Genomic DNA, 12,593 nt, shown 5'->3' with positions numbered 1-12,593 from the left:
CTCAGGTGGTACCGATTTTTGCCTTGGCCCATGGACTAAATTGAAAGGCTGAGACAAACCCGTGCTTTCATTTGATACCGACAATAGCCTATTATAATATGTCTGATCATGATTGCTTATCATGATTGATTTGATGAGCACCGCTCGGAAATAAACTTGAGCATTCAACCATCAGCTTCAGACAAAGTCAAACATTCAGGGCAATAGACCGGCGCTCGGGTCTGTCTCTGGAGCGGAGATCAGATAGTGTAAGTCACCCTCTGGAGGAACAAGCGAGGGGTGTGGTTAGCTGTGACAGTGCGCATCAGGTAGCCATCCCACACTATATAACCCTGTGCAACGATGGGAGAGCACGACAGGGACTACCGAGGTGAATACTTCAGGAGCCAACAACAAAAAGTAAGTTATCTTACTTTTTAGTTTTGTATGTTGTTACAACATCTTGCATGTTTTATACGCATCTAGATTTTGGCATGGATTTCATAAATGCATGTTTTAACCATATAGCCTATGGCTATACAGCAGGATTTTGAACAGCATGAAATACGACCGACCTGCTCATCAACAGAATAACAACAACAGAACCCCATCATAGGCTACATTTTGACACCATAGAATTGAATGTGTTACAGGTCTCGGGCTGAGATCCCATAAACAGGTAACATCCTGTATAAACAGGAGAAGGAATGAGACACGGACAAGGTGATATGTTTACTTGCAGCTCCGCTCATCACAATTTATTTTATATTGTGCAAAATATATCTTTTTTCTTTCTCTTTGTATTTAGTTTCCATATTTCAATATTACTTTACCAATTCACATTTTCATCATATCCAAAAATATAATCAAACAGGCTATAGTCACAATCTTATTCATATTCAAAATAAACAAACATTTCCATGTTCCATTTCCTGAGTTCAATCAGTATACTTAAGGCATGAATAATTCCTCATTCAGTCTATAAAGATAGCTAATGTTTCATTTACCACTACATTCCCACATTAGGCTACTAAGAAATGCAGAATCTCTAGGTTTTAACCTCTCATAGTGCAAAGAAATAAACGAAATTAACAGTACTAGCAACTACACATTGCTACTATGGCTGTGCCATTTCAATGAGAACATATGGGCTGACTTACAAAAACAAACTTTCAACAGTGCTTCTAAATTCTAACTAACATCACCACATATTCACTAAAACAGTTGTGTTCCCAAAACAATAATGTTTGACCAAAAACGAAATGTACTGGAGCTTAAAACCTAAAACCTGTTTGGCTTTTACCATCTTTAGAAAGAAACGTTTACAGCCGGCGCCATTTTGCATCACGTTACAGTACAAACAAAAACGTTTTTCTACTTGTTCACAAAACCATCTAAATGCAGTCATTACACTTGCAAAATCGATCTACTACTTAGTTTAAATGTTAAGCAACGTGTATGTGCAGTTGTACAAGTGTTAATACTTTACCAACCTGTATAAACAGGAGAAGGAATGAGACACGGACAAGGTGATATGTTTACTTGCAGCTCCGCTCATCACAATGAGGAAGCCAACGAGAGTCCGCTTGTAAAAACAAAGAGGGTCCGTCGGAGAAGCGCACCAAGTCACACTGCCCCCTGTTGGCAACACCGAAAACTCCAAAGTGAATTAAATCCTGTCATTTCACTAACAGGCTATAGATGACCCTTATGGCTGATTTTAGATTATTCCCCTAACAGAAATAACATTTTACAAATAAAAATATAGACAAAACTACATAAATGTGACAATCCATTGTGTGGGTGTCACACGCTCCCTGACAAAATAAAAATGGCTCCAGACATTTGCAAAAACCTAAATCTTAAACCTTTAGCGTTTCACAAACACTTTCTCAATACTCTACAGTCAAGTGCAAGGTAAGTATATACATGTGTGTGCGTTTGGGTGTGGGGGTATGTGTGTGTGTGTGTGTGTGTGCGTGCGTGTGTGCATGCGCAGGGTTTCTCCCTAATATACAGCAGTGGGAATGGCATAAGGCCATACTGTAGTGTAAGGTACTGTTTGGTAGGGGTTCAGGTGTGGGTTGTATGGGTATAACACTGTTTGGCAGGGTGTTTGGACTGGAAAAAGGTAAGGTTGTGGTCCCTGAACTGGCATAGGCTGTACCGCATAGACTCCTGCTGAGTTAACTGTATCTTGTGGCTGGTAAGAAGGGTGACCTAATGACTGGTAAGTGAACACTTGTGTAGGCCTCTTATCTCTAGTGGACCGCCTAACAGACTCAGTCTCTGTGTTATCAAATGGGGGGCTAACTTCTTCTCTCCCTTCCCTCACAGGTGCTGTCGGCTCTGGTTCACTTTCAGTTTCGGATAGCGTAGCAGGTAGGTATTCTTCTCTAACAGGTGAGTGCTGTCGTTGTGGTGTTTCTTCCTCAGGCTCTGCTGTCATCCTTCTTTCTCTTACAGGTGAGGACATCTGTATTATCCCTTGCTGGACTGGATTCCTCTTTGATTTACAGGTGAGTGTTCTTTCCACTGTGTTTTGTTCCTTCCTAGGTACTCTTAGCCAGTAATACGTCCTTGGCTGGCCATCATCATCAGATTCCGTGTCACTGTTTTGTGTTCTCTCTGTTTCCTTCTCGGGTCTTGTACGTCTGTGTTTTTCTCTTTTGTCTCTAGGAGTTGTTCTGACTGTTTGTGGTGGGAGTTCTACTGGTAAGTCATTGACTAAATGCAGTAGATTTCGGTGCAGAGTACGGGTGTGTGTGGGGTTCTGGATTCCCCCTGTCTCTGGGCATACCCGATACACTGGGCTCTCACCGACTCTTTCCTTGACAACATATACTGTTCTCTCCCAATACGACCTTAGTTTTCCCGGTCCGCCTCTTTCGCTCAGGTTGCGGACTAATACACGATCACCAGGTTGCAGAATCACCCCTTTGAGATGCCGATCATAATATTTTTTTCCTCGAGCACTGGACTGTTTGCTGTTGTTTGATGCGAGCTTGTATGCTTCAGCCATTCTTTCTCCCCATTTCTCTGCATATCCACGAGGTGACCTTGTCTCCTCTTCTGACGTCAGACCAAACAGCAGATCGATGGGCAGACGGGGGTGGCGGCCATATAGAAGATAAAAGGGTGAGAACCCTGTAGACTCGTGTTTAGTGCAATTATATGCATGCACGATCTGCGGTAGGTGTTCCTTCCACCGGTCTTTCTCCTTCTCTTCCAGCGTCCTCAACATCTGGAGCAGTGTCCTGTTGAATCTTTCTGCTGGATTGGCTTGGGGGTGATAGGGCGATGTCCTGGAATGACCCATTCCTGCTAGCTGCTGTAATGACTTGAACAGGTGATTCTCAAACTCACGCCCCTGGTCGTGATGGAGTTTAGAGGGGTAGCCAAATCTCGGGATGAAGTCATTGAAGATCTTTTCGGCGGCAGTCTTCCCAGATTTGTCTTTGGTGGGATATGCCTGCGCGAACCGAGTGAAATGGTCTATCATGACCAAGATATACTCGTATCCGCCCCTGCTTGCTTCTAGATGTAGATAGTCAATGGAGACTAATTCAAGGGGGGAACTTGAGGTGATGCTTCCCATGGGCGCTCTGATCTTGGTCACTGGCTTCTTTTGCTTGATACAGGGGCACTGTTTGGTGACATATTCTTCAATGTCTTTTTTCATGAAGGGCCAGTAAAACCTGTTCCTAGCCAGATCAAGAACTCGTTCAGTTCCCACATGGCCCATATCGTTGTGGAGATGCTTCAGGGCAAGCTGTCTGTACTTTATGGGTAGCACGAGTTGGCGTCTTTGTTCTGTTTTTCGATAGAGCAGTCCCTTTTCCAGGTGTAACTTTCCCCATTCGTGCATTAGTCTCTTTGTGGGACCACTGACCTCCCGCCTGACCTCATCTGTCAGCATCTGGTTTCTCTCCTTTAATCTTATCAAAGGGCCAATTGCTGGATCTTCCCTCTGAGCCTTCTCCAGCTCACTATTGTTGATTGTCGGCAGAACTTCACATGTATGTTGTTCTGTGTTTTCCTGGATCAGATTGAGCGCTGCAACCCAGGCAATATCTTTCCTTTTTGCCGCCTGGCTGCCCTCCCATGTGGCACGAACAACTTCCTCTGGTAGCTCTTCCGTGCACTCGGCCACATATTTGTTGATGTCGAGTGGCCAGCGTGAGAGTGTGTCCGCATCAACGTTAGCCTTGCCTGGTCGGTAACGGATACTGAGCCTGAAATCTGCGAGCTCCCCAACCCACCGATGGCCTACAGCGTTCAGTTTTGCTGTGCTCATTATGTAAGTTAGGGGGTTGTTGTCGGTGTATACCGTAAAGTGGGGGGCATAGAACAAGTAGTCCCGAAATTTTTCGCAGACCGCCCACTTAAGAGCAAGGAATTCAAGCTTGCCTGAGTGCAGATTATAATTTCTCTCAGCCGGTGTCAATGTTCTAGAGCCATAACCGATGACCCTGAGCTTTCCATCCTGGCGCTGGTATAACACAGCTCCAAGTCCAAGTTCAGAGGCATCAGTGTGGAGTGTGAATGGGAGTTCAAAGTTCGGATAGGCCAACACTGGTGGACTGGAGAGTGTGTCGATCAGTCTTTCCAGAGTGTTTTGATGTGCCTCCGTCCATTCCACCTCTGCCCTGGATGAGAGCTGTGGCCCCTTTTTCTTTGGCCTTCCTGATTTTGCTTGTGGCATCCCAGCTTCTGACCCTTTGACCTGGAGCAGTGCGTAAAGGGGCTTTGCAATCCTTGAGAAGTCTTGGACGAAAGCACGATAGTAGCTGAGAAACCCCATCAATCTGCGAACATCTCCTACTGTGCTGGGATTCTTTTCCTTTAGGGAGAAGACTGCCTCCAGATCTTTTGGGTCTATGCGGACGCCCCCTTCAGAGACCAGTCTCCCCACGTATCTGACTTCTCTTTTGAAGAATTCGCACTTGGTTGGTCTCAGTTTCACTCCGTGGGTCTGAAGGGCCCTTAGAACTCTCCTCAGCCCCTCAACGTGATCAGTGAATGTCTTTCCATAACAGAGGATGTCATCCAAGTAGGGGATGCACAGCTCATCACGCAAAGAGTCAAGCATCTCCTCCATGCTCCTTTGGAAAGCGGCTGGCGCGTTGGAGAGCCCAAAGGGTATTCGTACCCATTCATACAGCCCCCACGGGGTGACGAATGCGGTGACGTGTCTCGACCCCTCAGCCATAAAGCCTTGGTGGTAGGCTTTCCCTTGGTCCAGGATTGAAAACCACCGGTAGCCTCCAAGAGTGTCAGTGAGATCTTGTATGCGGGGGAGAGGGTGCCTATCGGGGACAGTCTTTTGGTTTAAAAGCCTGTAGTCAATGCACAACCTGAGCGATCCATCCTTCTTGCGAACGCACACAACTGGTGCAGCGTAAGGAGACTTTGACTTGATGATCCAGCCTCTAGCCAGCAGATCTTGGACATATTCTTTAACTTCTTTGTAGAGAGGTTTGGGAATAGAGGCATATGCTCGTTGCACGGGGATGTCGTCTTTCAAGTTGATTACCATTTGCAAGCTGGGAATACACCCAATATCATCATCGTCACGTGCAAAGGCATTGGATTCTTCATATAGCATGTCTTTTACAACCTGCTGCTGCTCCACTTCCAGGTGATTTAGATCGACTGGTGGGTGCCATAGGTTGGTGTTTTTGTCATTGTCTACTGTAGCACTCAGGGGGGTATCTACCTGGTTGATGCATGCACTAGTTTCCTGTACATACTCTGCCTGGTCAGTCTGCACAATCTTGGCTATTGGCTGAATGTTACCTAATGGTGTCTTTCTTCGTAAGGTGATACTATGAGTTGTGTGGTTGCCAATTGGGATTTTTACATAAGCTCTCTCCGTCCCTACAATCTCCACTAGCCCTTCCCCGATGTCTAGCTGCTCTAGCCATACGCTCTCATCATGTGGTTCAAACAACACTACTGGGTTTGCACAGTTAAAATTGTCTGGAACTCTACATTTAATATGGGCTACCTGGCCAGGGGGTACTACAACATCTCGTAGACCTACTTTCATGAGGGCATGCTCAATTGTGGGGGAGCGCTCTTGGATTAAACTCACTATGGCGCTGGCCTCATCGTCTTTGATCTCCAAAGCTGTCCTGAGGAGATTTACTAAGGTAAGTAGACCCTGCCCTGTATCTATGTGTGCTTTAATGAGTGCCTCAATTACATTAAACCCTAGCAGGGGCCTCTGTAGCGTCATTTGTCCCACCAGGAACGGGACATGGATGGCTAGGTTAGGGTCGTTATTCCCCTGCAGGTTCACTGTGATCTCTACCCAGCCAGAAAAAGGAAGAGCGTCTCCATTTACAGCCAGGACATCAAGATTCTTCTTCCCCAGGAGCTCTGACAGCGGGCGGATGGCATAGCCAGGTAAGTATCTCATCTTCCATTCTTGGTCTATCATACTGACTTGCGCCCCTGTGTCCAATAAAGCATTGACAGCATAACCATTCAGATTGCATTTTACCAAACATTTCTTGCCAACCAGCTGTGCTACTCGTTCATATGGAGACTGCAGCTTGTCTGAAAGGGGAGGAGAAAGTGAACACACACTGGGTAAGTGAGCTACATTGGGGTGGCTGACATTTGGTTGGGACTGTTTGTGTCGGTCGGTCACTGGGTGTCCCTTTGCAGCGACCGCTGCCAGTTTCCCGGAGGCTTGGTTCTGTTTAGGCAGCCTACTGCCCGGTGCCCTTCCTCGCCACATATGAAGCAGTGACGACAGTTTGGGAGGCTTTGTTCGGTACATTTTGGGCAGGCATATAGTCTCTGTGTCCTTTGAGGTTGGGGTTTGCTGCCCCTACACTCGCATACATGTTCAGTCACTTTTGCTTTTTGTAGTGAGTCAATGGCAGAAGTGAGAGCTTCGACTTGTGCGCTCAGTTGTTGAATTGTCTTTGATTTTTCTTTTCTTTCAGAGACGGCGTCTTCTCTGCTCGCCTTGTCAGTGTCCAGTTGGGCACTGTGAGCGTTTGTCACTCTTTTGTCAATGTGGCGCGAGTTTTGACCTAACCGTCGCTGCCTTTCACTTTCATCGCTCGTTATCTTTATTAGTTGTCGCAGGAGCATTTCATCTGTCACTGATTTGTCTGAGAGCAAGGACTTCAGTTCTGCTCGGAGGTGGTTGTATTTTGTGCCCAGGCCTTGATATACTGTTCTCAGGAAGACATTTTGTATTGTCTGTACCTCATACTCAAGGTCTGTTGTGGCCTGCTTTGACATGAAGATGAGCTTTTGCTTTAGTCCTATTAGTCTGTATAGGAATTGCTGCGGTGTTTCATGGTCGAGTTGTTTTCCGCACATCAGTTCCTGGAAGAGCTCAGATGTGTTTTTTTCATTCAAGTGTGACTGGAGGAAACTTTTTAGTTCGGCGATGGTCATTCCATCCTTGTTGACCAGCATATCCTTGAAGTTTCCTGGCTTGATGATCTTCAGCACACCTCTGATGATGTCATTGTCACTGTGGTTCTCTGCTAGCCCCTCATCTATTTGCTTAGCCAGGCTAGTGTAACTTATATCAGATGTATTGTCACTTATTTGGCCTCCTAATATTTTAAATTCTCTACGCTGCAGTGGGAGAAACGGAAAATCTCGGATGGAGATCATATTATCAACCCTGTGGCGTGTAGAGTGATCAGGTAAGTTTCGTGAGTGGTCAGGTAAGCTATTAGAATTACTGCTGTGCTCTTTAAATGGGAGTGGCTTGTCTGTAATGGGTGGAGTTTTGTACTGTGACAGTTTGTGGCCTAGCTCCTCATAGCTACTTAGCATGTGTTGGTACTCAATCTCATGTGTGTCTGCATTAGCCATAGCTGTTTCTGGTGAGTTTGATGGTAAGTTTAATGCTGGCGTTGGAGGTGCCTCTGCATTAGAAGATAGATGCAATTCACGCTTCTCAATTATCCGCTCAATGACATCCTGCAGAAATAATAACTGTGACATGCCACCGTCTTCAAGTGCAAGCAAGGTCTGCCCACACATGTAACCAACTACAAAATCAAAACAATCTTCCTCATTAGCCTCATCTAACTTGGACTTATCTAGCTCTGGTACCGTATCCAGGTTGTGGGCCAACTGGAATATTTCACCAGGTGTCAGGGCATGGAGCCTCTTCTTGATTGCCCAGACTGCTGTCTTCCTCTCATTAGAATCCATGGTGTCCACTCGGTTGCGATGTGTCCAGCCAAACCGCCTTGGCCACGTAGTGCTGCTCTCTCTCAGCCAGGTTCCCCTCTCGCTCTGGTCACCCGCTGACGTCTAGCTGCCCTCAGGTGGTCCCCTTGGTGCTGGTCACGCGTCACGTTCGTCTAGCTGCCGACGCGTGCTTGGTCACACGTCGTGCTGGTTCATTGGTTTTGGATTAGACTGCCTGGTAGGTGGCAATTTAATCCCGGACGAGCCCCCAAAATCTGTTACAGGTCTCGGGCTGAGATCCCATAAACAGGTAACATCCTGTATAAACAGGAGAAGGAATGAGACACGGACAAGGTGATATGTTTACTTGCAGCTCCGCTCATCACAATCTATTTTATATTGTGCAAAATATATCTTTTTTCTTTCTCTTTGTATTTAGTTTCCATATTTCAATATTACTTTACCAATTCACATTTTCATCATATCCAAAAATATAATCAAACAGGCTATAGTCACAATCTTATTCATATTCAAAATAAACAAACATTTCCATGTTCCATTTCCTGAGTTCAATCAGTATACTTAAGGCATGAATAATTCCTCATTCAGTCTATAAAGATAGCTAATGTTTCATTTACCACTACATTCCCACATTAGGCTACTAAGAAATGCAGAATCTCTAGGTTTTAACCTCTCATAGTGCAAAGAAATAAACGAAATTAACAGTACTAGCAACTACACATTGCTACTATGGCTGTGCCATTTCAATGAGAACATATGGGCTGACTTACAAAAACAAACTTTCAACAGTGCTTCTAAATTCTAACTAACATCACCACATATTCACTAAAACAGTTGTGTTCCCAAAACAATAATGTTTGACCAAAAACGAAATGTACTGGAGCTTAAAACCTAAAACCTGTTTGGCTTTTACCATCTTTAGAAAGAAACGTTTACAGCCGGCGCCATTTTGCATCACGTTACAGTACAAACAAAAACGTTTTTCTACTTGTTCACAAAACCATCTAAATGCAGTCATTACACTTGCAAAATCGATCTACTACTTAGTTTAAATGTTAAGCAACGTGTATGTGCAGTTGTACAAGTGTTAATACTTTACCAACCTGTATAAACAGGAGAAGGAATGAGACACGGACAAGGTGATATGTTTACTTGCAGCTCCGCTCATCACAATGAGGAAGCCAACGAGAGTCCGCTTGTAAAAACAAAGAGGGTCCGTCGGAGAAGCGCACCAAGTCACACTGCCCCCTGTTGGCAACACCGAAAACTCCAAAGTGAATTAAATCCTGTCATTTCACTAACAGGCTATAGATGACCCTTATGGCTGATTTTAGATTATTCCCCTAACAGAAATAACATTTTACAAATAAAAATATAGACAAAACTACATAAATGTGACAATCCATTGTGTGGGTGTCACAAATGCAACTGTTTTCTTATGTTGCTCAACTTTGTACGTCCGATATAGGCTGAAGAACACCGAATCATCATCTCAGAGTATAGAGTAGATAGCATCATCTTGCTCTCCTCCTCTTCCTCCGCATGCAGATGGCAGTGGTGCTGAGACCGTGTATGCTGCTCGCAGCGCTGGCGCTGTGTCTGCTGTTGTGTCTGAACAGCTTTGCGGACGCCTACCCACCCAAACCGGAGAGCCCGGGGAACCATGCGCCAGCGGAGGAATGGGCCAAATACCACACAGCTCTCAGACATTATGTCAACCTCATCACTAGACAGAGGTGAGTCCACTCACAAAATAAATATATATAGGCTATAATAATAATAATAATAATAATAATAATAATAATAATAATAATAATAATAATAATAATAATAATAATAATAATAATAATAATATTATGCTCAATAATAATGATATGCCTACTACTACTACTACTACTAATAATAATAATAATATCAATAATCAGCTCCATAGTTTTTGAGCTCTACAGAATATAAAACAGGAAACGCAAAATAAATAATAATAATAATAATAATAACAATAAAGGTAATAATAATAATAATAATAATAATAATAATAATAAAACAAACCACCCTATATACCTTCAGTGTTAGAAATCAACATTATGCCAGAGTTCAATATGCAAATAAGATAGTTTTGATACTTTTGGACAGTTTTGAACAGCTGCTCCACAGCCTATTCACTCTAGGAGAGTGGACAAACAAGTCTCCAATCAACTTCAAATAATTGTCACAAAAAAATCAACACTTACCATGACTGGAACATTTGCTGTGTGCGGCTTTAATGCTGATTACAGCCACGATTCAGCATCATGATCGGGCCAAATCCAGGTCTTGTAAAGTTGTATTTTATATTGATATTCTTTAGTGAAATCCTCTTGCCAACCCTTTGCTTGGGGTGCAGGATCAGGTAGGCATTATGTGCCTTGCTCACAGACACTCGGGCACCCTCATGGTGTGGAGGAGCCTGAGTGACTGAGTGACCAGGAGGCCAGCTGCCTTATAAAGACGTCTCACTTTTCAGATGCTGGTCAAGAGTTCACTTCTTCGACAAGCCAGGAAGCACACTTAGGTTGTTATTCTTACATCAGCATGCTTTGTTGAGCTTATTAAGAGAAATAATGTGACTAATTGAGGAGAGGTGCCTGGTTTTCCTCAAGCTGAAGGATGAAGTTCAGATCAGAGTGAAGCAAGCCTGCAATGGTTAGAGATTTGGGGGGAAATATACGATTACTGAATATTATGCGAACCTGAAGTACGTTTCCAGACTATTGTTATTTTTCCACTTTTTCTTATCTGCACTGGTACTGTTATAATATGGCAAAGTAATCAGAATACAAGTTTGAGTTTGGGCAGTCCCCTGGGCAGTCCCCTGGGCAGTCCCCTGGATTTTGGTAAACTAACTAACTGTAATGGAATACATTTTTACACTAACCTACTAAACTCTGGAGAACATACTCTCGGTAGCAAGGTAGGTTCTGGTATAACGAAGTGTATAGGGGAGCTCCTCTGGTCCTTATATCAGTGTATGTACTGTATAGACTATGCATATTAACAGCATTCACTCTGGATTAGATAAAAACACAGTTGTCCCATGATGATATTGTCATTTTTTTTGTTTTGTTTAATATATTGGACATTTGCCTATACGCACATGTAAGAACAAATGCATTGTGTTGTTCCAGTGGAGAAACCGTAGGTGCAGTTTCTCCTGTGAGAGCAGCTGAATAGTCTCATGAACCCTCGTGGACTATGATTAAAGGGGCTGGATCTGTCGCTGCACTACATGGGCTCAGTGAAAGAGTTCAGCCCCTTCATGCCTCACACAAAGCCACACTCACCCGTCATCAGCCCCTTCACGCCTCACACAAAGCCACACTCACCCGTCATTGGCCCGGCATCGATTTCACCAAATAGTTTCAGAGAGAAACTTGGAGGAGACGATTATACTCGCCTTGCTGGGCGCTGGAGTGAAAATCCCTTGTTTTCTCTGAGATAATTGCTCAGTGGATTGATCAGATGTGATCGGAATACACAGAGATTGAACAGAGAAACATTATTGATAAAGACTCAATAGGGCCGTGGTTCTCAAATTCTTTCACATGAAGGACCTCTAAACTGACAAAGATTAGACCACGGACCCCCATTTGATAGGATTTTGTCCCACCGTCCCCCATATGATAATAAGATTGATGCTTTTAGATGTTTTATTACAGAAAGTGTATAAAACCCATGAGCAAAATAGTCATTGTGTGCAAAAATAAATTACCCCCTTGTGGCTGGGGACCCCCTGGAACCACCTCAAGGACCCCTGGGGGTCCCCGGACCCCCATTTGAGAACCACTGCAATAGGGTGTATACAGCTAAGTTGCCTGATGGTGTCGCCTCAGAGCAACAGAGGGGGACATGGGCATGATAGTGGTGACTAGAAAGACTGGGAGGGGTTTCATAAATGAAATGCCATTTACAGATGATGTTTGGTTGCTGCGGTGCCATTACATGATGTTCTGATCTTCTGCAGGTATGGGAAGAGGTCCACCCCCGAGCAGGCAGTGGCCTGGCTGCTGTTCGGGGCCAACTCAGACCAGGACCCTGAACCACGGTGAGAGGAGATGACACTCACATCATGTCTGGGGTCCATCCATATAGGTTTTACATAATGCCAAGCTGTTCGCATACTGAAGCTGCCGATATTTTGTGCGGATATCCAGTATCTTTAAATTGGACTATATTCAGGCCAAAAATTGTTAAATGAAGTAGGGAAAAACCACTGTTTTAGTGTGTGTTGTTTTTTGTGTTTTGTTTTTTAAGGTGCGTCCACAGGTCCGGCAAAGAGACCCACTCAACTGCATCAATTTGTTTTTATTAATTTTTATTTGTTTATTTAACCTCTACAGGGGTGGCCCTTGAGAGTGAGCTCTCATTTGCAAGAGCGCCCT

The 12,593-nt window shown here is 44.2% G+C and overlaps 1 protein-coding gene across 1 annotated transcript; it reads left to right on the top strand.

The window, feature by feature from the left end:
* Nucleotides 1-342: 342 nt before the first annotated feature.
* LOC310775723 (peptide Y-like) lies at nt 343-12,260 on the top strand (the record flags this gene model as incomplete). The annotated part of the gene is made up of 3 exons (XM_083635865.1): nt 343-399; nt 9,724-9,911; nt 12,176-12,260. 3 exons carry the CDS (start codon nt 343-345, stop codon nt 12,258-12,260), a joined length of 330 nt encoding a protein of 109 aa, XP_083491991.1.
* Nucleotides 12,261-12,593: the final 333 nt, after the last annotated feature.

The sequence above is a fragment of the Poromitra crassiceps genome, assembly GCF_964638095.1.
Source record: "Poromitra crassiceps genome assembly, chromosome: 4".
NCBI classification, from domain to species: Eukaryota; Metazoa; Chordata; class Actinopteri; order Beryciformes; family Melamphaidae; genus Poromitra; species Poromitra crassiceps.
The sequence above is the reverse complement of the archived record's forward strand: the minus strand, read 5'-3'. Positions and strand labels throughout refer to the sequence as shown.